General features: G+C 41.5%; 1 protein-coding gene across 1 annotated transcript in view; it reads left to right on the forward strand.

Annotated features, from left to right (window-relative positions):
• The window catches only part of CFTR (CF transmembrane conductance regulator), a 159,977-nt gene that overhangs the window by 104,683 nt on the left and 28,541 nt on the right, over positions 1–26,753 (forward strand). The window contains exons 16-23 of the mRNA XM_066591817.1: positions 1,038–1,075; positions 8,009–8,259; positions 9,091–9,170; positions 10,683–10,833; positions 13,458–13,685; positions 16,874–16,974; positions 18,467–18,703; positions 19,807–19,962. Of these exons, the coding sequence (XP_066447914.1) occupies positions 1,038–1,075; positions 8,009–8,259; positions 9,091–9,170; positions 10,683–10,833; positions 13,458–13,685; positions 16,874–16,974; positions 18,467–18,703; positions 19,807–19,962 (1,242 nt within the window). The remainder of the gene's footprint in view (positions 1–1,037; positions 1,076–8,008; positions 8,260–9,090; positions 9,171–10,682; positions 10,834–13,457; positions 13,686–16,873; positions 16,975–18,466; positions 18,704–19,806; positions 19,963–26,753) is intronic.

Consider the following 26,753-nt stretch of genomic DNA (forward strand, 5'->3'; position numbering starts at 1 on the left):
GCCCGGCTGATATCCGCTGCCCATCTAATGCATTGGTTTACATGGGCGTATTACCGCGGCGTAAAAGCGCCCAGCCGAAATGCGCACCATATGCATACGCCAGCCAGGAAAGATAGTTCAGCAACTATCTTTCTGGTCGGGATACGTCAGCTGCTGCCATAGACTTCTATGTGAGCCAATGGTAGCTGCCAGAGAAGGGAGGTGGGAGGGAGTTTAGCGGTGTGATTGCTAAACTCCCACACCCTTCCCTCCTTCTCTCCACCCCTGCCATTGTTAGCAGCCAACCAGGGCCGAAGTGGGGGTGTGAGCTTAGCACACTAGCTCCTGCCTCAACCTGCCCCCTGCCCCCTTCCCCCTTGCCGAGAGCCGATGAGGAGGTGAAAAGGGGGAAGGCAGTTTAGCAGAGCTAAACTGTCTCCCCCTTACCCGACGGCAATTTGGGCTCATTGTATAGGCGCCGGACCTGGGCTATCTGGACGGGCGCACAAACGGCTGATGTGTGCGCCTGTTCACACAGTTTTACGGCGCTGGCGGGTGCACGTAAAAACGCCTATGCTTATGTGAATAAGCCCCAAAGAATATATTTTGTAAGGGAGTGGTATTTCACATTTTTTCAGGTAAAGGGGATGTGCACATGAAATTATCCAGTGAACAATGTGGCTTATAATAATTTGAATGACCATGTGAGAAGCCATTAATGCCCATTAGATGTAGTATGTGCTGCTTGATCTTACAGCTGTACTTATTAGAAATGAGCACGCTCGTTTAAGGCTGCTACTCGATTGAGTAACTGTGTACTCACCCGAGCAGCATGCGGGTGGGGGGTGCGGCAGGGGGGGAGAGAGAGAGATCTCCCTCCCCCGCTCCCTCCTGCTCGCTCCCCCCGCATGCTGCTCGGGCGAGTACACAGCTACTCGTTATGAATGCTACTCGATCGAGTAGCAGCCTTAAACGAGCATGCTCGCTTATCTCTAGTACTTATAAATGAGATTTAGCCAATTAATGTAAATAATAATGAGTTTGTCCTGATTTTATAGGTTGCTGCTTCTTTGGCGGGTGTGTTACTAATCAATCAGTAAGTATATTCTTATTCTAAAAAGATCCCATGACAATCATTTATACCTTGTTAGCATTTTTTCTCTCAATTTTTGTTGTTGTCTGTGCATACATTTTTCCAATACACAAGACCTTGCAGACCAATTATGAGTTAGCTCATCATGAGCATCTGTTAGTATGTCTATGCAATCAAGAGAAGGTGCTTGAATGAATGGAGTAGTAGTGGTCACTCATTGGGGTCCTGGGTTCAAATCGGACTAAGGATAACATCTTCATGGAGTTTGTATTTTTTCCCATATTTGTGTGGGTTTCCTTCCAAACTGTTAATTTAAAAATTGTGAGCCCCGATGGAGACAGAGCCCATAATATCAAGTGATGCAAAGTGCTACATAATATATATGGACTATATAATATATAAATAAAGATGAACCTGCAGCGTCCCATAGGGAGACCCCGGACACCTGACATACATGGGGAGCTGGGAGGGTAGAGTGTTGACTTGTCCCCCCCCCCCCAGAGGCACACACGCAGCCAAGGCCAGAGCAGCACTGCAGTCCACTTAGGACACTGCTAGGATAGGGAATGCCCACTAAACAGGATAATAGGGGGTTAATTGTCATGCATGACACCACTGTTCCTACACACACCAGTATGACCCTCGGCGAATAAGAAATTCAGCCACAGACAGTTCTTAAGTACTAGGAATGGTTAGAGCCCGGCAAAACTTTACTTGAAAACTTGAAACAGATAATACAAGGCAGTTCAATTGTAGACTTCACAGTGCAGGCAAATGAATAGACTTCAGAACTTAGTACCTCCACACAACTCTTACAGGCTCAAAGATGTACATGTGTGAACAGAGAGTATTATCTTGCAGTACCTACACCTAGTCTTGGAGACGCGTGGGTATGACAATTAAACGGTGTACCTCTATGCGGTGATCCAGACTTCAGACGGCCGCGTAGGAAAAACAGAAGATTAGATAGTACCTCTGCACTGGCCTTGAAAGAAAGTTATTACTGACAGGTGCTCTCTTTTACTCTTGGGGCTCACTCCATTAACATCCAATCTCATGCAGAACAGGAAATCTCTCCTCCTCTTCCATGCTTTAGCACATGAGGGGTAAAGGTGCCCCCATGTACCTGGAGCTCCTGAACAGCAACACTCCTGAAGACATGGACCCTTTCCCGCTCTCAATCACTCACTTTTATAACCTCTCTCTTACCACATGACATGACATACTTGACACATTTACATGCAGCCTTTGGATTTTTGCAGACATTAACCTCTCAAGCTCTGCAGCTGTGCAACACATATACTAGAAATTACAAGACAGCTCTGCACAGTGCATCAACATAAGACATAAATGTATAACATTTATGGAGGGGACCAGTATGAAGTACTGGGTCACTACAAACCACCACTCCATAAATTTCTATTGGACTGCCAGAGATAGCCGAGTACAAGCAGTTGACAATCTCCAGTAGTCCCATTGTAATTAATAGAGCAGCCTGTCCGCAGCATGAGGACATTACTTACCAGTCCAGATGCGTGTGGGTCATCCGGCGTCTCCTCCGTGCATGTGGGTAGGGACACCAGCATGTGGGTGAGCCCGCCGGCCGGCACGCCCCCCGCGCATGTGCAGTGACAGTGCCGGGTGTGCCGCAGATCAGATGGCGTTCATTGACTTCAATGGAAGCTGTCCCTGCGGGATCCACGGCAAAACGCAGCATGCTGCGATTTGTTTTCTGGACCGGAAGGTCCGGAAAACAAACCCGCATGCTTTAATTAAGCTTTTGGCGCCCATGAATAGTCTATCGGCAGCTTGAACTCCGGATCATCCACGCGGGTGCCCCACGCAGATCCTGGAATTCAAACCCACCCGTGGACATGAGCCCTTTCTCAGATGAAGCTATTAAGTTCATTACAGTGCAATAAAAAGTCTGTAACTAGTGCAGTAACTGTAAGGCATCTTTCACATGACCGTATGTGTTTTTACATTTGGCCATATGCTCTGAAAAATCGTTCACACGGCCGTCTGTAGCAAATCAGCAAAAAAATATGCTGCAGCGCAGAAACCCTTCGATCAGCAGAAATACTCAGAATGACTGCTAATGTTTAAATATAGAGAGCTGTCTTCATTTCTGAGCGTTGGACACCGCTAAAATCCCTCCCCCTCCTTTTTTTTCCATCTCCCATAGGAGTCTATGGGAGCTCAAGTGTATCTCGGCCAAAGATAGGGCAAGACCTATCTTTGGATGCAGCGTATAAAATCGATGGTGGCGCGATATTACGCAGCTAAAAATCTCTCATCTAAATGCATACATTGGAATCCAGTGCTTCAGATGGTCACGATTTTTGTCCAAGTTTTGAACGCAGGTACAATAGCTGCGTATATACGGCTGTGTGAAGAAAGCCTTAGGTTGTGATCCTACACAGTAAATACCGCTTGTGGCTGAAACACCATCCAGCTGCAGCAGTCAATGATAATAGTAATGTCAGCAAGATCATACTGCTACTGGCAGTCATGGCTAAGTGGGGTTTGAGCCACAAGGGTTTTTGCTGTGTGGGAACGCCACCTCAGAACCCGGAAAGCTACACGGGCCTGGTATGGGAGTGGCATCTGTGTGAACAGTGTACTAACTGTGTTAATTCACATACAAGTCAGGAAATCTGCTGGTGTTTAGTTTTTTTTATTTATCGGACTATCAGTATTCTGTTCAGTACTGTGCATCAGCATTTGTAAGCCAAAATGAAGAATAAAACCTTCATAGAAAAGTACTGTATATTGGAAAGATTTGCACCTGTTCTGTTTACTGGACCCGTTCCTGGGTTGGCTTACAAATACCACAGCGAAATACTGTCCAAAATTCTGCATTATGGAAGTGAACTAAAACTTGTGAAGCCTGTGAAACTTGTCATTGCCAACCATTAGAGATGAGCGAGCATACTCGATAAGGCAAACTACTCGAGCGAGTAGTGCCTTATTCAAGTACCTGCCCGCTCGTCTCTAATGATTCGGCTGCCGGCAGGCGGCAAGGAGCGGCGGGGGAGAGCGCAGATTAGCTTTTTTTTCTCCTTTTGTATTTCTAAAACTAAAAATTGTAATAAATTTAAAGCTAATGTAATACCAAAAAGTGCACCTACATAAATTACAACTTGCTTCATTCACCTTGGTGGAACAGAAGATTAAAAAAAAGATATGAGCACCAGTTTGTGAAGAGTTAAAAACAAAACAATTGTCCTGGTCCTCAAGGGGGTTCATTGAATTAGTTTGTACATTTCCATTCAAAAGTTAAGAGCATATTTGTGTTGGCACATGCTGACAGTGGGGCATCTGCAAGATCTTTAACTGGAGGAACACTGGGCATAGGATAAGGATTTCACATGACTGTTGTTCAGGGCTGATCTGTGAAGGCTGTCATCCTGGATGATAATGCTATATCATAAATTACTGTAAGACGACAAATCATCAATCAATCTCTGCCATGATTTGTGGCCTAGTCTGGTCTTCAGTTGGTGGAACGCACTAATTTTCAGTATGAACAACTTTCCAGCTACCGAAGAAAAATCCAAAATTAACTTTTTGACCAACATTTAACATTGGTCTACATCTGTCATGTTGATTCATGTCCTATAAAGGTGCTGATGGTCAGTGGAAAATGAAACTAAATGACATCTTTTTTTGTATGGTCAGCTTTCTATTGGGATAACTGAAACATCTGGCTGGTGTGGGCTACTATATGTAGGTCACTTGATATGGATTCCCTATTAGCTGATCTAAGGGCTATAAGCAGCACTTACGCTTTTTTCCCACCACATTTCAGGAACCTACTGATTTTAATAGACACCTTATACAGTAATGCTGATTTTTGCTTGCAGCGTCTTTACCATTGGCTCTCCAATTTTACGATCTGAAATTGGGCTGTACAAAGCAAACAATGTCCTGTTGTGGTGCATGAACACACATTATCACTCCCACTTCACCTAATCTGATGCTGCGGAGTACAGGTCGTGCACAGCTACATTGCAGTCCTAAAGTTCAATCAATTGTTAGCTCCCAAATGAACTATAAAGTTATAGAACATAACCAGAGAAATACATTACTCACAAATCCAAATAAATGTCAACTTGCATTTTGACTAGAATGTGACCACTAACATTAGCAACACTTTTTAGTGGAGAGTGAAACCCGCTAGCAATGTTGTATGAAAGCACTGTATAGTGCATACGGCTCTGTTCAGATTTCTGTCAGCTCATTCTGTCTTTTGGTTCCATCATAAATAATGGAAAAATATAATGCAGCTGGGCTATTATTTCCAATAAAATTAAGGAACCCCTGTTTTCATTGGGTCCCGCCAGACACCGCGGGGTGCCGTCATTTTCACATATCCGGTAGCTGTTGTATTTTCATTTAAAGCCCATAATATAGTAGCATACAACATATATAATTGCGTAAAAAGGGCAATATATTCAGAGCTTCAGACAATAAACCATAGGGCCTGAGAGCCTTCTATTGTGTTTCAGCCAAGGTGTAGGCAGAGATCCAAGCAATAAATCCAAGTACAAATATCTGCAGTTGGGAAAATAAAAGTATACAAACTACTAACATACAAACCCTGGTATACAAACTACTTTTGATGTTCTTGAACAAATAGGGGGTGATCAACTATGTAAGGGAAACCTTACACAGAAAGCTTAAACGCAGACACAAGCATGCGGCTTAATGTTGGTTTGCCTGATATTGGCCCATCTGAATGCACCACCAATCACCCCATGAACAAGCAAATGCTCAATTATTGGGTAATTGCATTTTTTATGCAACACAAAAAGTCATCGTTGTCGACAGGACATTCCCCCATGTGGACAGGAGATGTGCTGCTCATAATGATTATACTCTGTAAGGAACGGCACTTAATAGTGCCTGAATAGGCCTTGACAGAAAAGCACCAATCTCTTGTCGATGCTCGTCATTGGGAGCGTGTTGCTGCATGTAAAAGGAATTTCATCCTATTGAGTCTCTAATAAGACTCTACGAAGCTCCCCAGAGTGTGTGTCAGACAACTGTCTGCAACTACTTCCAAACCATTTAGTTTAGCTCTGCTGAGGAGTCCCAAGTAACACTGAGAAGGAATCTGTTGGGATTATGTTGTCTCATTTGCGGACTCAATAATGTAAGGTTTCTGTCACAATCAAACACATAATGGAAAAACTGGGTTTTTACTCTTTTATGGCTCAGTCAGACAAGCATTTTTTTAAATGCATGTTAGGTGCGTTTGCAATTCGCATTTATTAGAACCACTGCTTTTCAATGAAAGCGGTCACATGCATAAAAAATTTGCACCAGTAAAAAATAAGACAACGATTTGCAAACGCACCTAAATTCACTCATGTAGTGCTTCCCCATTAAAAGCAATGGGAGCGGATAGCTATCTTGCGATCGGATTCTTTGGATGTGAAACCCCTGGATGCTCTCACATCCAGGGGTTTCACCTTATTGTCAATGGGGCCAGTGGCAGCAGCGCCGGTCCCATTGAAAACATACAGAGAAGTTTGCTATCCTCTGCTACAGCTGTGGCCCAGGATTTCTTCATCTCCGCAGGGAGTCCCCTCATCACTGAACACTGTGACAGCACTCACACAGTATTCAGTGACAAGGGACTCCCCGCGGGGATGAAGAATTTCCCTGCCACAGCTGTCACAATTGTGGCACAGGAACACGATGTTCTCCCATTACTTTCTGTGGGGCCAACGCTGCTGCAGCCCCATTGACAGCAATGGGATGATGGCAAGCCCTGCAGGGATTTTCGGGGAAGGGCTTTAAATATAAGCCCTTCCCTAACTGTAGAAAAAAAAAAGGGAAATCACCTAGAAGTGCTGCCCAGATCTTCTCTCTCTTCTCTTCTGGTGGTGGCCGGGGATTGAAAAATCCCTGCCTCCAGAAAGCCCTGCCTCTGATTGGCTGTGAGCAAACAGAGGCAGCGCTCGGCTATTAAATGACAGCTGAGCGCTGGCTGTGATTGGTCCCTCCGCTCAGCCAATCAAAGGCAGCGCTCAGCCATTCATAGAATTCAATGAATTCATTGCTTTCAATGGGGCTGCAGCAGCACCAGCCCCATTGGAAACAATGTGAGAACATCGCACTCTTGTGCCACAGCTGTGGCAGTGGAATTCTTTATCCCCGTGAGGAGCCCCATTGTCACTGAACACTGTGACAGTGCTGTCACAGTGTTCAGTGATGAGGGTACTCCCCGCGGAGATAAAGAAATCCAGTGACAGCTGTGGCAGAGGATCGCGATCTTCTCTGTATGTTTTCAATGGGGTCGGCTCTGCTGCCGCTTGCCCCATTGACCACAGGGTAAAACCCCTGGATATGATAGCATCCAGGGGTTTCACATCCAAAGAATCCCCGGCTGCAGCTGTCACAGCCGCAGCAGGGGATAGCGATGGACGGCACTTTATGTGCGAATTTTGCCATCATGTGACCGACAACAATTGTGAATTTAAAAACGCTTGTGCCGCTTCGGTCACACCAACTTTTTTTACATGCGTTTAGTTTTTTTTTTTACGCACCTAAATGCGTGAAAAAATGCTCGTCTGACTGAGCCCTCGGGAACACCTTATTGGTTTGTGCTAACTTCTCAACAATTTGTTTTAAAGCTGAGAATAAAAATAGGTTATATTTGAGTTGTGATTGGTATCAATGACAGAGGGTGGTGGTGTTATTTACTGCCTGAGAGCAATATATGAATAACTGGGATCCTTATTCTGTACACTTAGCATGGTGGGCAATGTTTGCAGTATAAACTCTACATAACGCTATGACATCACATCCATAGGTCATTTTCTGAATTCCCTTAGTACAAGTGACTGCTGTAATGCAAATCTAATACAATTCGAAAATAAAAACTGATGTAAGTATTGATTTCAACAATCTCTTTCTCTCACTTAGACGCAGTTCTGAAACTAACAAAACAACTAATGGAAATGGATCCTCTAAGGCACCAATAATTGTGACCTCAACTAGTTCTTATTATGTGTTTTATATTTATGTTGGTGTGGCTGACTCCCTGCTGGCAATGGGAATATTCCGTGGTTTACCACTGGTGCATGGTCTCATATCCGTCTCCAAGGTGTTACATCAGAAAATGTTAAATGCCATTCTTCGTGCCCCAATGTCTACTTTCAATACAATGAGAACTGGTATGTCCATAGGCTGCTGAAGTGTCAGCAGTAGACTCTCATATGCTTGCCAATGCTTGTGACTCTATGGTTCTTTCTTTTTTCTTTTCTTCTCTTGAGAAACAATCTGTCCTATGGCCTATGGAAACTGTGCTTTATCCTTTATTTCCTATTGGAAAGCCTTCTAAACCTTCAGGTATTTATTGTTTCCTATATTCTGCGCTATTCATTGTTTTCTTTCTTTCATTCATTTATCACATGTGCTGGGCAAATTGTGCATCCGGAATGCGAACTGCTACTTATAAAGTATTGTGTACAAAAGTCTTTTATAATAGTGTTCCAGAATCTTGTTGATGTTATGAAATATTCAATTACTTCATTTTCAACTTCTCAAGGCTGAGTCCATTTATAGTAGCGGATGAGCTACCGAAAATGAGTGCCGATTAACAATAGAGCAAGTCGATCAGCTCTTGTTTAGCTCCATTTAGCAATTGTCGGCAGCGTAAGTGACCGAACATTAGAGCAATTGTTTGAGCACATAGTGTTTCATTATTTCATTATTACACGTGTCAAGGTGCTGCTGACATCTGATTATTCTAGCGTATGCATTAAAAATGTGCTCAAATGAGAAACAAGTGCTTGCTCGTTAATTGTTTGATCAGCGGACTGCTTGCACAGTCCAGCTGTTGGGAAAGAGCATTTGTACAAATGGTCATTCGACCAATAATAGGTCCTTGCAAAAGGGCTCAATACGCCAAGCGGAGTGGATTACATTAATTTTAGCTGCTGCTTAATATATAATAGGAAGATAAACTGTATGTTTAACATGGCTGTTTGTTCCATAAATTGCAGGGCGCATCCTTAACAGATTTTCGAAGGATATAGCTATCTTAGATGATCTGCTGCCTCTGACAATATTTGACTTTATACAGGTGAGTGAAATAGCCAGATGGAAGTTGTGAAATATATAACGCTTGTATGAGTACCAATTATTGGACTACGTTATATTGTTTTTACGAGCAATCATTTTAAGCTGTTTTTCGGTTGCTGAAGATACAACGACCAGATATTTGCTCTCAGCCAATAGAAAAATATGATGTTCTCTACACAACATGTGTATTCCGTCCGGGGTGAAAGGTTACTTACGGTCTTTTTGGCTATTTAGCCCTGGTTTATTTTTCATACAAAAAATAAAACATGTTCTAGATGTGGCCTTTATAAAGGGCATTTTGTGCCCATACACCTTAATTGTAAGAAAAACTGTAGCTGCCAAGCTGACTTGTGTTGCTGTTTTGGGGGAGCTTTTATGGCATTTTTGGTGTGTTTGAAGTAGGCCTTAAGCTCCGGCCATCACATTCACAGCAGAGGAGGCATCATCATCGCCATAGCGATGGTGCTGTGTCCTCTGTACTGCCTATGTGCCGTCCGGCGCTCTCCGAAGGCACATTTGCCGAAGAGGAGAAGATCGGCGGAGCGGTAAGCTGGGATCGATCACTGGGTCAAACTCTGCTGTGGGAATCCCGCTTGTGGGGTCCGACCTGCCCATGTGCAGGCGGCCTAAATATGTAGCCTATAGACTAGGGGCACTCGTCAACTGGCCGACTGTAGTCTGAATCTGGGCAGCAGCCACACAGTTTCTGAACATATCCTGCTGGAATAACCCATCATTGTGGAGGTACATGAAGTTCATGAAGGGCTGCAAATGGTCACCAAGCAGTGAAATATATTGGGGACTGGTCAATGACATGTTTAGGTTTACTAGTGGACCTAACCCATACCAAGAGAAAACAAACGACAGCAAAATGGAACCACGACCAGACTGCACAGTGCTCTGTTGATAACTGGGGTCCATGGCTTCATGGGGTCTGCACCACACACGAACCCTACCATCAGTCTGAAACAATTAGTGCTTTGAGTCATGGGACCACACCACATGTTGCTAGTCCTCTAGGGTCCAGTTAGCAACCTTACTAGCCCAGATAGGGTACTGTGTCCAGAGTGATGTGTTAAAAAGAGGAACTCTGGTAGGTCTTCTGCTCTTATATAACATATATGCGGACATTCCCAATCTGTCATGTAAGGCAATGCCACTTCATATTTAATTTACATACTGTTATCCCATGACTTTTGGCACAACTGTGTATGTGCCTCATTTTAACTCATTACCTGGGTCTGTCATACCTTCACTTGATGGCAGACCGAGGTAACTGGACCTTTATAAAAAGTAGTTGAACCCTAGCTATAGATAACATACTATAGATTATAAACTACCTATTACACATGGGCATATCTAAAATACACTAAGTAAACATATGAAGAATAGAAAGTGTGGTTATGAGGAGGCATGTTCTATGATTAGTGTCTATCCAGCAAATATATGCTTCCATATTTGTTCTTACAGAGCGGTAATCCATATCAATACGTTCTATTTCTTCTCTTTACAGTTGGTGCTTATTGTGGTTGGGGCAATCACAGTGGTTTCCATTTTAGAGCCTTACATTTTCTTGGCTACTGTCCCTGTGATTATTGCTTTTGTTATACTAAGATCCTATTTTCTGCAAACCTCCCAGCAACTGAAACAGTTAGAATCTGAAGGTAAGGGCAACAGTGACACATTATCTGAAGTACAAATATGACTTTCCTGGTGACACAATATTGTCTAGTCCTCTTCCAACATGCATTTATTCTCCCTAATACACGTATTGATTTAGGTTGCTCACAAGGAATGTAGGCAGGAGGGTGTTTAATACTAAAGTCAATAGATGAGGATTGACAGAACAATTGTTCACAAAGTCCCACACCCTAAATTCTTCTATGCTCACAGACCTCACGTCTTAAGTGTGAAATGTGCCAGCTAGGTTTGTCCTGGTAGTTAGGTGGTCACTATAGAAAAGTCACCTTTTCGACATGAACATTTTCAGTAATGTTATGCCTATGAAAAATGACAGCTGAAATCTGATTGGCAGCTGTTCAATTCACAAGCCTCCCCTCGGTATATTATTCCACAGATCTCCTTATCAATAAAGCCCAAGTACAAGTAAACTGTCCTGTGAATCCTTCAGCAATTGGATAATACTATATAGAGACTATTGTGTCAAAGAATGAAACCTCTCACTCCTTATAAGTAGTTTGCTGATTGAAGATGATATAGATCCCTTTATGTGGAACACTAGATCATTGTATTACAAAGATGACAAACTTAACCCCTTAGTGACGGCGCTATCATAAAACTACGTCCTGCTGTTGCAGGACGTGTATGGAGGGAGGTAGCGCCGCTATCTCCCTCCATACAGCGCGGGCGTCAGCTGTTTATTACAGCTGACACCCGCGGGCAATAGCCGCGCTCGGCCGTTCGGCCGATACTGCAGCATCACATGTTAAAGTCCCCCAGGGGGGACTTCAAAGTAAAGTAAGAAAAAAGATCAATAAAGTTTTTTAAATTAAAAAAAAAAAAAAGTTATAAAAGTTTAAATCACCCCCCTTTTGCCATATCAATTACTAAAAAATCTAAATCATAAAATAAAAATATGTATTTGGTATCGCCACGTCCGTAAAAGTCTGATCTATCAAAGTAGTGCATTATTTTTCCTGCACGTGAACGTCGTCCGTAAAAAAAAAAAAGAATGCCAGAAATACACTTTTTTAGTTACCCTGTCTTCCTGAAAAAATGCAATAAAAAACGATCAAAAATTTGTATGTATTCCAAATTGGTACTGTCGGAAACTACAGGACATCCCGCAAAAATTGAGCCCTTGCACAACTACGTCGACAGAAAAGTAAAAAAATTATTGAGCGCACAAAATGACGGCAGAAAATAATTGAAAAAAATTAAATATCTTAAAAAAATACAAGTACTACAGCAAAAAAAAAACTATATAAGTTTGGTATCATAGCAATCGTACTGACCCATAGAATAAAAATATCAGGTCGTTTTTGTTGCAGTTTGTGCGCCGTAGAAACAGGACGCACTGAAAGATGGTGGAATGTCGTTTTTTTTTCCATTTCTCTCTGCTAAGAATTTTTTTAAAGTTTTTCAGTACATTATATGGTACAATAAATAGTGCCATTGAAAAATACAACTCGTCCCGCAAAAAACAAGCCCATATACAGCGACGTCGATGGATAAATAAAGGAGCTACGATTTTTTAAAAGGGAGTAGGAAAAAACAAAAATGGAAAAAAGCAAAAAAGCTCCGTCACTAAGGGGTTAAAATGTTCATATTGACCTGTAAATTCATTTGGGTTGACATGAATGAGCTAATAATCTTATACAGTATAGATTATGCATTATATTAGAGTACAGTTAATACAAAAATCCCCTAAGTAGAGTCCAGCACAACACTAACCAATAAAAATCTTGTTTTATTTTGAAATGCATTAAGACGAACTGAATGAAAAACAAAGTTCACCCAAACAAGGGGTTGTAAACTATTCATGTCCTATCCTCAGGATAATTCATCAATAATAGATTGGCAGTAGTCAGTTGCCTGGCCAACTTGCTGATCAGCTGTACAATCGTGTACTGAACTGAATTCTGCAGGAAGCAGACAGCTCCGTTTTTACTGTAGTGGCCAGATTAGGCATTGCAGGCCAAGCTCCCATTGAAATGAATGGGAACTTTGTCTGCAATACCAAGTCTGGCCACTACAATAAAAACTGAGCTGTTTGCTTCCTGCAGAAATCATCTCAGTGCACTATCCCTTCCGTCTGGCAAACAGCTGATCGTCAGGGGGTCCAAACAATGGATCCCCGCCAATCTATTAATGATGACTTATGACCCATTTACATGTAACGATAATCGCTCAAAATTTGTTTAAACAAAGTGTATTATCTTTATTGGAATTCTAAGTTGTGCATTATATTTGCAGACTGCTCGGCAAATAGAGACATCAACATGTCTTCTTCCTGCATGAATACTTTGCACAATGTTAATATGATTGGATAATTTGCAAGGTCCCACCTCGCGGGTTCACAACCATGAAATATGATGATTAGCAGTAGCAGTGGGAAAGATACTGAAGCGAGGGCAATAAAAGCTTCCACAAGTGTAACAGATTGTTTTGTTATTACACACTAATATCATCTTTATAAACTTATATTATTGGCTGTAGCAGCCCAAACCCCTGAGTGTCGGCGGGCATCTTAATGGGTGTTAGATTAAGTTCTCCTCTGAGTATGAAGTGATGCATGTCAATAAATATATTCCTTCTCTTCTTACAGCCCGCAGTCCAATTTTCACACACTTGATAACCAGTTTGAAGGGTTTGTGGACTCTAAGAGCTTTTGGACGGCAGCCATATTTTGAAACACTTTTTCATAAGGCACTTAATTTACATACAGCAAACTGGTTTCTCTACCTGTCCACGCTTCGATGGTTCCAAATGACTATTGAAATGATCTTTGTCATCTTTTTCTGTGCTATTGCATTTATCTCTATTGCAACATCAGGTACAGTACAGTAGTCATTTTTGTATAGCTTTTCACCTATATCACCCAATATTAGAGCAGGTTTTACCCTAGGGCTAGTTCCACACGGGCAAGGGCGTTATCGGACCGTGATTCATGACCTGTGGATGTGAGGTGTTTTCATCTGAATGGCTGTGATTGGTTTATGGAGCGCTGCATTGATTGGCTCACCCGCGACACTCGAAAACCAATCAGAACCATTGCTTCCTGGAGACAGGGTTTACGAACTCTGTTACTAGCAAGCGTTCTTCTGTCGGCTCCTGAAGATGCAAGCAAGGTGCAGGAACGCCACAGACCAGCGGGAGGGACCCAGACAGTGTCTGCTAGGTAAGTATTGCTTTTTTAATATAGTAATCAAAGATAAAAAAGTATCCAATATAGCGCTTCACGGGATGAAGTATATCTTTCTGCACCTTAGAGGTGTAGTTTTATTGCAACGCGTTTCGACCCAATGGAGGGTCTTTTTCAAGCATCTGAAAAAAAAAGGATGCTTGAAAAAGACCCTCCATTGGGTCGAAACGCGTTGCAATAAAACTACACCTCTAAGGTGCAGAAAGATATACTTCATCCCGTGAAGCGCTATATTGGATACTTTTTTATCTTTGATTTCTGTTCATACTGGGCTCCCTGTCCCTGGGGACCTCAGATATCCAAGCAACTCTCCAGACAGGATTGGGAAGGAAGTTCGTCTAATCTATTTACCTATAGGCTGTCCCGGATTTGGAGGTACTAGTGAGTTAACCCTTTACAGGGCTGCTCACTTAGTGCCGGGTAAGTCATTTTTCTTTATTCACTGACTAAATCATTAGGACTGCAGGAGCGCTATCACTGATCCCGACACCATTGTTTTTTAATATAGTGTAGCTATTGCTTACATGTGGGCAGGGCTTATATTACAAGAAGAATCAGGCTTGATTGTTTGCTGCCATGGGAGAAAAATCGCTGACACTGGTCTGGCAGCAGCTTACTACCTTCTTTCCAATAAAATACAGTGGGGAAAAAAAGTATTTAGTCAGATACCAATTGTACAAGTTCTCCCACTTAAAAGATGAGAGAGGCCTGTAATTGACATCATAGGTAGACCTCGGCTATGAGAGACAACATGAGAAAACACATCCAGAAAATCACATTGTCTGATTTTTAACTAATTTATTTGCAAATTATGGTGGAAAATAAGTATTTGGTCACCTACAAACAAGCATGATTTCTGGGTCTCACAGATCTGTAACTTCTTCTTTAAGAGGCTCCTCTGTCCTCCACTCATTACCTGTAGTAATGGCACCTGTTTGACCTTGTTATCAGTATAAAAGACACCTGTCCACAACCTCAAGCAGTCACACTCCAAACTCCACAATGATGAAGACCAAAGAGCTGTCGAAGGACACCAGAAATAAAATTGCAGTCCTGCACCAGACTGGGAAGACTGAATCTGCAATTGGCAAGCAGCTTGGTGTGAAGAAATCAACTGTGAGAACAATAATTAGAAAGTGGAAGAGATACAAGACCACTCATAATCTACCTCGATCTGGGGCTCCACGCAAGATCTCACCCCATGGGGTCAAAATGATCACAAGAACGGTGAGCAAAAATCCTAGAACCACACGGGGGACCCTAGTGAATGACCTGCAGAGAGCTGGGACCAACGTAACAAAGGCTAGCATCAGTAACACACTACGCAGCCAGGGACTCAGATCCTGCAGTGCCAGACGTGTCCCCCTGCTTAAGCCAGTACATGTCCGGGGCCGACTGAAGTTTGCTAGACAGCATTTGGATGATCCAGAAGAGTATTGGGAGAATGTCACATGGTCAGATGAAATCAAAGTAGAACTGTTTGGCAGAAACACAACTCGTCGTGTTTGGAGGAGAAAGAATGCCGGGTTGCATCCAAAGAACACCATACCTACTGTAAAGCATGGAGGTGGCAACATCATGCTTTGGGGCTGTTTCTCTACAAAGGGACCAGGACAACTGATCCGTTTACATGAAAGAATGAATGGGGCCATGTTTCGTGAGATTTTGAGTGCAAACCGCCTTCCATCAGCAAGGGCACTGAAGATGAAACGTGGCTGGGTCTTTCAGCATGACATTGATCCCAAGCACACCGCCAGGGTAACGAAGGAGTGGCTTCGTAAGAAGCATTTCAAGGTCCTGGAGTGGCCTAGCCAGTCTCCAGATCTCAACCCTATAGAAAACCTTTGGAGGGAGTTGAAAGTCCGTGTTGCCCAGCGACAGTCCCAAAACATCACTGCTCTTGAGGAGATCTGCATGGAGGAATGGGCCAACATACTAGCAATCGTGTGTGCCAACCTTGTGAGGACTTACAGAAAGTAAAGGATATATAACAAAGTATTGAGATGAACTTTTGTTATTGACCAAATACTTATTTTCCACCATAATTTGCAAATAAATTCGTTAAAAATTAGACAATGTGATTTTCTGGATGTGCTTTCTCATGTTGTCTCTCACAGTTGAGGTCTACCTATGATGTCAATTACAGGCCTCTCTCATCTTTTTAAGTGGGAGAACTTGTACAAATGGTATCTGACTAAATACATTTTTTCCCCACAGTATATATATGAGCTTGGCCAACTGTGCATGTCAATGATGCAGTTAGGTGAAATAGCAGAGAGGTGTTTCTGACCACTATTTTGTATCAGTTTTTGTAAGCTAAAACCAGTCTTACGCAGGATTCTGACGGGCATATTTGCGCATTAAATTTTTGTGTGCACAATGTGCAGAAAGTAGAATTGATTTTCACGGGTTTGTTCACAAGAGCGTATTTTGCATGCACAACTGCGTCATGCAAAAAGAAACGCAGTTTGCTCCGTTTTCCGGTGCATTTGACACGAAAGGAACAAATCTGGCAGTCATCAAAAAATGTGACCATTTCAAAGGCCGGGAGCATCGGTGCGCATTGTTTTGTGAGCGTAATTGCGCACAATTTGGGCTCGCAAAAAGCACAATAAAAACTGCAGTTGCATGCACAAGAATACAACTTTCATTTTGCAATAGTGCAGCGCAAATATGCTTACACTCGTGTCTAGCTGGCTTTTCTCTTTACTTACAAAAAACTAGACTTGTACTGTGGACACATTTAAAAGCAAAGAGTCAAATCACAACACATGCTATATTTTTTATCCGAGTTTTGATGGCCATTTCATGCCTTTCAGGTGCTGGCCGAGAAAAAGTTGGAATAGTTTTGACTCTGGCCATGAATATCATGAGTACTCTGCAATGGGCCGTAAATTCAAGTATTGATGTGGACAGTTTGGTAAGTAAATAGAAGTATTATTGTCAGCTTAAACTTTTTGAACCTACCAAGAATGATTTGTTTATAAGCAGACTGCTGTCCGAAGTATTAGATATGACTGACATCTTTGGTAATTCTTTTTAAGATGCACCAAATGTCCACATAACATAAAGGTATGCTAGATGTCTATGAATGGTAGTCGTCATGTAGTCTTGATGTAAAGAGTACTATGGTATTTCATTTCTGTTCTGTTATTAAAGTCATTAGAGCACATGTATATTTTTTTTCTTGTTCTAATCATCTAGTCTACCTTTATCAAAAATAAAAACATTTCTAACAGTTAATTTTGCATACAGAGTTCTTGAATGGACACTAATGTTTCACATAACTTATGTCCTTCTAATGTTCTTTGTGTGTATCATCAGTCTTGTAATATACTTGCATCAAAAACATTTTCGTTTTTTCACTGAAAATCAAGTTTGAAACGCCTGGCACTAGGAGCCTTCCTTACAGCATCTTTGCAATCCACTGCCTGTCGTTAGGCATTTGGCTTCTCTAGTAACAGGGATGTGAGGACACTGCTAGTTATTATATGCAACAGATGTAAATTCGAGCAGGGTTACACAAGACAGCATGCGAAATGTGGGAGAGGATGTCTCAACTACCGTGTTTTCCCGAAAATAAGACAGTGTCTTACATTAATTTTTGTTCAAAAAGGTTTAACTTTTTTACACGTGTAGCTGCCTGGACATTATTTAAATTGACTTTTTAAATTAACTGTTAGCAGGGCTTAATTTTGGAGTAGGGATTAAATTTCAAGCATCCTCAAGAAGCCAGAAAAATCATTTTGCATCCTCAAAGATTCTGGAAAATCATGCTATGTCTTATTTTCAGGGAAACAGGGTAGTACCGTACTGGCAGAATGACTGGCTTAGTACATCCCCCACACCCACCCACCTATAATTAGATTGCTAACAGCAGGGCATTAGAAAAATAGGAAAATCTTCATGGAAGTGAATTAATATAACTCAAACTGGGTGAAAACAGCAGCAAAGCAGCAGCCAATGAAGAACTGGGCTACTTTTGAAAACATTTTGAAAACTCAGGTATTCTTTTTAAACCTGGTCATTTGGTGCCAAATATTCACCAGGATTGTCAATATATAGTCATCGATGGTCTCAGAAAAATTATATGCATGAATGATCAGTGTTGTTTCACATTATAAAAGCAACAATCTATATATCTGCAAAGGGTTTTCCCAACATTATGAGGTTTAGATTTTTTTTTTATTACTAAATCAAGTCTAGGCTGTGAACATTTGTAAATTAACACTTTTAAGATGGTCTACAGACGTTACAGACATCTTTGGGTGGTCAGAAAGTCCTAACTCTCTTTAGTGCCTACTGTGTACTGTGCACACTATCAGATATGATTACAATGCAATACATTATTACACACCTGTAATCCTCAATAAATTATCCATCAAAGGCCATTTTCCTCTTTATCTTTCAAGATGCGCTCGGTTAGCAGGATCTTTAAGTTTATTGATCTCCCTAGCGAAGATATGGCGAGCAGCAAATCTAAGAATGATTTATCAGAGGTTCTTATAATTGAGAATGAATACACCAAGAAAGACCCAGCCTGGCCATCCGGAGGTCAGATGACTGTTAAAGATCTGTCTGCTAAGTACGTGGAAGGAGGTCACGCTGTTTTGGAAAATATCTCTTTCTCGATTAGTCCTGGTCAAAGGGTAAGATCAATATTGAGTTAATATATAAGTGATACATAGGCATGCTGTTAACGCTGATATGCCCAATTGAAATCTTTGGCTAGCACATATATTTTTTAAAACATATCCTATGATATGATTATTTAAGTTGGAAGGGAGTAGAAATGTTCTTCATATTTTGTAGTCCAATGGTATTGAGTGCCAACGTTGAAATTCTACATCTTGTGGCCTAAACGTATGTAAACTTCATTATATATTTATGATGTATGTCAGAGGCGTATCTAGAAGCTTCTTGGCCCCAATGCAAAACCTGGAACCGGGCCCCCAACTATAATGCTTTATTCATAGTACTGGGCTTACTATATGGAGAAGAGAGACCTTATGGGCCCCCTAAGGCTCCTGGGCCGGGTGCAACTGCATCCCCTGCATCCTCTATAGTTACGCCCCTGATGTATGTGTTTGATCAGACTGCATTCATTCTATTTCAACTTTGCTTCATATTCCATTAAATAATCTTACTTGGATGGGGATGAAGCAGCCGAGTGATATGCTGGCTGTTGTGCACCAGTAGTGCAGTAGTTTATAATAAGCATTTTATTAAACCAGGGATTCATCATTTACGCAAAAAGTACATTAGAGACCAAAAACATGGAAATCTATGGAATTGAAGCACATGGGAACAAGGAAAATATGGCTAAACCATTAAAAAGTGTTTACTTGTCCTTCATTTCTCTTCTACAAGCTTTGGAGTATTGGGTTTTCTTTTTCTCTGTTTCTGTTACTGTATTTTCATCAAAGTATGTTTGCTATGTGGTCACATTATACATAATTTATAAGAGAGGATAAAAAGGATATTGTATTGATTTGTTTTGGTGCCTTTGTGTGTTTTTAGTATTTATCAAGGTCTTTTTTCCAACTAACTGTGTTTATCATTGTCTTCCGTCTCCATGTATAACCTGTGTAACACATTCATTAATAGGAATGGTTTTAATACATTTAAAAACTCCCCAGGTTCAGCTACATTTGTTCTCTCTGACTAAGCACATATACACAGACACTCTCTGAGGTATAGTGCTCCTTAAACACATGCTTTACATTCATATCTTAAATATCTCATATTCCAGGTAGGCTTATTAGGAAGAACTGGTTCAGGAAAAAGCACCTTGTTATCTGCCTTTCTGAAACTATTGTCAACCCAAGGGGAAATTATGGTGGATGGTGTATCTTGGCAGACATTACCCCTTCAGGAATGGAGAAAAGCTTTTGGAGTTATTCCACAGGTATGGTTCTGTTATGTTTTTGCTATATTTATATATCTATTTACAGTATTTACAATTAACTTTTTAGTGGCCTAGAGATGTTAAGAGTCATCTTTGCTCCTTTTAAAAATAGTCAGTTTGTGCCCATGTTAGTGTTTCCCCATTCTCTAATATCAGTATCCTTGTTGTACCATAGTAGTTCTGCGCCCAAAGATCTGGTGTCTTGTAGCTAAGTGTCTCAGAAAGTTCCTAATGTCCAGTAGTTAAAGGGAATCAGAAAATGACCTATTGTTTAAATCAGGTTTTTATGTCAAACATATATTACATTTTTTATGTTTTTTTTATGTTACTATGTATATTTTAAAAGTTGTAATATCTTGCTTTCACTCTGGTTACTAAGCCTAATAATAGGCAATAACTTCCTGCTCTGTACAGCAGCCTCATGGATGATGGAAACAGTAGACTGCAGCAGACTTAATACTAAACAAAGACCCCTGTGCAGGTCAAAAGTCACTTGTCATTTTTTTATGCTGGTTAAATAGAGACCATTTGATAATTACACATCCTGATGGATGTTGTCACCTTCAACATGTTGTACAAACGTTATTGTGCAGAGAGAGGGAGGAGGTGAGCTGTCATCATCACCTACTGTGAATGCTGGATCTTGTGTTACCTTTCATTGAAATGCTGCCTATGATGATAATTAGATGCCTGCTAAAAATTTTCTCTACAGAACAGGAAGTGTCAGCTTATTGTTAGGTTTAGTGGTCAATGTGAAAACTATTATTTTTTAAATATACCGTATATACTCGAGTATTAGCCGACCCGAGTATAAGCCAAAAAAAACTGGGAAAACTTATTGACTCGAGTATAAGCCGAGCTATACTAGAGTATATACTAGGTAAAAAAAAAAAACCTCCATACTCACCTTCCAGCCGACATCTGTGTCTGTGCAGCAAGCTGTCCTCTCTGCTCGGCTTTGTCATCTCTGTCAGTGCTGTGTAAGTAAAGCGCTGTGACTGGATCGAATGCAAGCCAATCACAGCCAGCGCTCGATCATTCACAGCCAATCAGTGAACGTCATTCACTGATTGGCTGTGATTGGCTGGCGCTCGATCCAATCACAGCGTTGATGGCGGGGGATGACAGAGCAGAGAGTACAGCGGGGGACGACAGCAGCCGCTGGCAACACAGGAACTCAAGCAGCTTGCCGAACCACCATTGGGGAAAAAGACACCGGCTGGGAGGGGAGTATGGAGGTGTTTTTTGTTAACCCTTCCCTGACTCAAGTATAAGCCAAGGGGGGCTTTTTCAGCACAAAAAAATGTGCTGAAAAACTAGGCTTATACTCAAGTATATATGGTACATAGTGACATGTAAAATAAAAAAGTATCTATATATCTTTTACAAGAAATCTTGCTTTAAACAAGATCATTTTCTGATGACAGATCCCTATTGAGGACCATAGTTGGTCCCTCGAATTCTTTATTTCGTATCCAGGATAGAAGCTGGTGGTTTAATGCTTAAGGCAGTCTCTGGTGTCCTCCAATCTCCATTAACCTATGATACTATGAACGGCTTCTGTATTCTGTGATCTAGGGTTAAAGTAACCCAAACATCGCAATACAGTTTGTGTTTTGTTGTTGTGTTGAAGACGTAAATCCAACCATGTAAATTTATCTTCCTACACAGCTTGTCTTAGAGAAATGGGGGTTCACTTAGAGAAATAGGGTTTGTCTTGTTTATTATCAAGAAAAGACACATTTGTTAGAAGATTCAACTGCTTATATGTGAGTAATGTGTTGGTCTAGTTCAGTAAAATAAACAACATCAGAGTTGCATCAGAGATTTTGGGGCACAACTCACATCGGACAGCACTTGGACATCTCATCCGTGAACTGTCCCATGTACTAACCACTGCACATTAACATGTATGACCACTACACACTGACATGTACTGACCACTGTACACTGACATGTACTGACCACTGCACATTAACATGTATTGACCACTGCACATTAACATGTACTGACCACTGCACATTGACATGTACTGACCACTGCACATTAACATGTATGACCACTGCACATTGACCTGTACTGAGCACTGCACATTGACATGTACTGAGCACTGCACAATAACATGTACTGACCACTGCACAGTGACATGTACTGACCACTGAACATTGACATGTACTGACCACTGCACATTGACATGTACTGATCACTGCACATTGACATGTACTGATCACTGCACATTAACATGTACTGACCACTGCACATTGATATGTACTGAGCACTGCACATTGACATGCACTGACCACTGCACATTAACACATACTGACCACTGCACAGTGACATGTACTGACCACTGCACATTAACACATACTGACCACTGCACGCTGGCATGTACTGACCACTGAACATTGACATGTACTGACCACTGCACATTGACATGTACTGACCACTGCACATTCACATGTACTGACCACTGCACATTGATATGTACTGACCACTGCACATTGATAGGTACTTAGCACTGCACATTGACATGTACTGACCACTGCACATTGATATGTACTGAGCACTGCACATTGATATGTACTTAGCACTGCACATTGACATGTACTGACCACTGCACAGTGACATGTACTGACCACTGCACATTAACACATACTGACCACTGCACACTGACATGTACTGACTAGAGATGAGCGAACGTACTCGGTAAGAGCGATTTCGCAATCGAGCACCGCGATTTTCAAGTACTTCACTACTTGGGTGAAAAGTACTCGGGTGCGCTGTGGGTGAGCGGGGGGTTGCAGCGGGGAGAGGGAGAGAGAGAGGGCTCCCCCCTGTTCCGCGCTGCTACCCCCCACTCCCCTCTGCAACCCCCTGCCCCACAGCGCACTCGAGTACTTTTCACCCGAGTAGTGAAGTACTCGAAAATCGCGGTGCTCGATTGCGAAATCGCCCTTACCGAGTACGTTCGCTCATCTCTAGTACTGACCACTGCACATTGACATGTACTGACCACTGCACATTGATATGTACTGAGCACTGCACATTGATATGTACTTAGCACTGCACATTGACATGTACTGACCACTGCACATTAACACATACTGACCACTGCACACTGACATGTACTGACCACTGCACATTAACACATACTGACCACTGCACACTGACATGTACTGACCACTGCACATTAACACATACTGACCACTGCACACTGACATGTACTGAGCACTGCACATTGACATGTACTGACCACTGCAAATTGACATGTACTGACCACTGCAAATTGACATGTACTGACCACTGCACGTTGACATGCTGTTTTCATCTGAGAGTTAAACAAGAATAGGATATGCTGTTTTTTGTTTACTTGGACTGATAGTCCCAGGAAATGAATAGGTTCTATTTCCTTTCGATTTTCTGGTCCAAAAATTGTACGGAAAAAATGTTCATGTGCATTCACCCTTCAGAATAATTTGTGACAAAATGGCTTGTTTTCAGCTACCACCAGGATCCTATAAGGGTAAAGTGTTGCCACAGAGGGGTCAGTAATAATAATAATCTTGGTATAGCGCCAAATTATTCCGCAGTGCTTTAACTACAACTGAGTTATGCCAGAGGGGGGTCAGTATGAATAAGTGGAGGCAGAGAGGAATCACTATGTCTAAGTAGGGTCACAGTAGGGGGTCACTATTACTGAGTGGGGCAATAGAGGAGCACTTTAACTACGGGGAAGCACTGAGAGGGGCATTCGGGGTATGGGCAGGATTGAGAGAATGTGCAGAAATAACCTGTGGCTGGAAGAAGTTTTCATGGCAGTCTAAGCCCAGATAGAGAAGAAAAGGGAAAGCAGGCAATCGCAATCGAAGAAGACGTCATCTGCGGTCACTGAAGGTACCTGCTCTGTAATCATTATCAGGCCTGTTTCAGATAAACTTATTACGGGTATATTTTTGTGCCAATAATCCAGACTACTGTCCCAACCCGATCGCAAATGTACTGACCCAAACTCACAGCATCATAGATCCATATAGATGCAAAAATGTACTTGTCAGGAACTGTCTTTACTTGGATTCAAACGCCGGACTCCAATAACATGTTTCACAGCCTTGAACGCTACACTACTCACAGTCATGTTTGTCTTGGCTTTTCTCAATCGTATGTTTCTTTCAGCCATTGATTGGCTAATTATTTCACCTGTTCTGTGTCCAATCACAGTGAGCGTTGGGCTATTTAAATGCACAGCTTCCTGTTTCTGGATTCCTGGTTATGTCATGATCTGGAAAAGAGTTTGGATTTCAGAAGATAAAGCAGACATCAGAGTCTCACTAATAGTTTAATTTATTGCAAAAATAAGTCTTAGCACAAACAGTGCAATTGAGCTGCAATATAAAAACATCTGATTGGAATCTGTAGCATATCATGGATTACCAATAGCATGGAAGAGGTGTCAATCCAAGTAACAGGATGCCAGAAAAATCAGAACAGCATAATCCAGAATAACGTAATAGAATAGGAAACCAAAATGAAATATAGGAAACAAAAAGCTTTGGGTTTGAATCGTCCAGTGATCACCATGATTGGCCAAACACTGTCTGCAAGAAACGCATGGCTGAGAAAAGCCACATCAAGCATGATAGTTAGCAGCATAGTGGGCAAGGCTGCAAAGCATGATATTGGAGTCCACAGTTCCTGACAGCACCAGTAATATTTTTCGTAAAGTGTAGAGAAGCAACGTGGTTCTTTGTTCTGGTGCCATAATCATTTTATGTGTTTGGGTTCTAGTGCCATGGTTATGGTATGTGCTTTGTTCTGGTGCTGTATTTATGTTATGTGCTTGGCTTCTAGTACCATGGTTATGGTATGTGCTTGGTTCTGGTGCTGTATTTATGTTATGTGCTTGGGTTCTACTACCATGGTTATGGTATATGCTTGGTTCTGGTGCTGTATTTATGTTATGTGCTTGGGTTCTAGTACCAGAGTTATGGTATGTGCTTGGTTCTGGTGCTGTTACGTGCTTAGTTCTGCTGAACTCTAAATACAGCCTTGATACCATACAATAACTTATTCTGTTGTGCGTGCGGTCTATTAGTAGTCTATTTCAGTGCTTAGCTGGCCATACATGTAAAGTTTTTAAAATGATACTGCATGATTGGCAGTCCAGTTTTATTGCAAACTGGAACACTTGCTGGGAAGGGAGTAGATATGAGAATTTATCTTCCATTGCAAAATGTTTGTATTGTGCAAAATATTTTTCATGTGTATAGGCTTTAGTCCAATAGATTTTTATGGTGAAAAATGTTTGTTTTTCTGTAAATTAGTCTTAAAGTTTTAGCTAAAGAATTTTTTTTTTTTTGTTGTAACTTTGTGACCCCCACCCCAAACTATGCTTTATGAATATATTTACCATGGTGCTAGAGCGCCACTTCGGCACTACAGTGCCCCGGCATCTGACAGATGATGTCACTGGGTCTTCTGGCCTGGTGATGTGACGTAAACATGTCATGTGGGCTTCTAATGTAGAAACTTCGGGCCTGTGTACAGGACATCACTAATCACGTCCCATATCGGAGACCTCCTATTGTCTGCAGTGGTCACATGGGTAAAAAAGTAACGTAAGCGCTGCATACAAAGAGTAAACAAAGTGCTGGAGGACCAGAGAAGTAGCGCTTTGGTGGAGAGGGGTTGTTTTTTTTTTAAATATCTGTGTCATTTCCCCACTGCCATCAATGTTATAATATATTAGAAAACCCCCTTCACAATTGGACAATTATTGACATTGTTAATGATAATTGTTAAATTGGCTACCACTAGAGTTCATTCTGTGATTGGCATTCAGCTTTTCTAAGCTCCTGAATCCCAAAGTTGTTGAATTAGGTATGGGTTATCTCTACATAGTTGGGAATATTTGCTATTTTGGACTGTGATGTATCGTGGATATAGTGGATCCAAAATTCTACACATCCCTGTTAAGATGCCATGTTTGGTCATGTAAAAAAATCAGACAAAGATGAATCTTTTCAGATTTATTTCCACCTACAATGTGACTAATTATCGGTACAATTTAATTGGAAAACAAACTGAAATCTTTTAGAATGGAAAAATAAAAACCACAAACTAAAATAATGTGGTTGTATAAGTGTGAGCACCCTCTTACATTCGGGGATGTGGTTGTGTTCAGAATCAGCCAATCACAGTTAAATTCATGATAAATAGTAGTTAGTATTCTGCCGCCATTATTTAGAGCAATTCTGATTTCCCCCATATAAAGTTCAGCTCTTCTAGTAGATTTTTCTGACATTTTCATAGTTGCATTTGTCATCAAGTAATGGGCCGTAAAGAGCTTACAAAATATCAAAGGGATCTGTTTGTTGAAAGTTGTCAGTCAGGAGAAGGGGACCCAAAAATATTTCCAAGGCATTACATATACCACAGAATACAGTGAAGATGGTCATCAAGAAGTGGATTAAATTTGGCACAACAGTGACATTACCAAGAACTGGATGTCTCTCAAAAATTGATGAAAAGGTCAGAAGAAAATTGGTCCTGGAAGCTGCCAAGAGGCCTACAGCAACATAGAGGAGTTGCAGAAGTTTCTGGCAAGTACTGCTTGTGTAGTGCATGTGACAACCATCTTCCGTATGTTTGGGCTCTGGGTTAGGGTGGCAAGACAGAAGCCTTTTCTAACGAAGCAAAACATCCAAGCCCGGCTATGTTTTGCCAAACCCTACATCAAGTCTGCCAAAAGTATGTTGGAGAATGTATTATGGTCTGATGAGACCAAGGTTAAA

The sequence above is a fragment of the Eleutherodactylus coqui genome, chromosome 2 (assembly GCF_035609145.1).
Source record: "Eleutherodactylus coqui strain aEleCoq1 chromosome 2, aEleCoq1.hap1, whole genome shotgun sequence".
Classification (NCBI taxonomy): domain Eukaryota; kingdom Metazoa; phylum Chordata; class Amphibia; order Anura; family Eleutherodactylidae; genus Eleutherodactylus; species Eleutherodactylus coqui.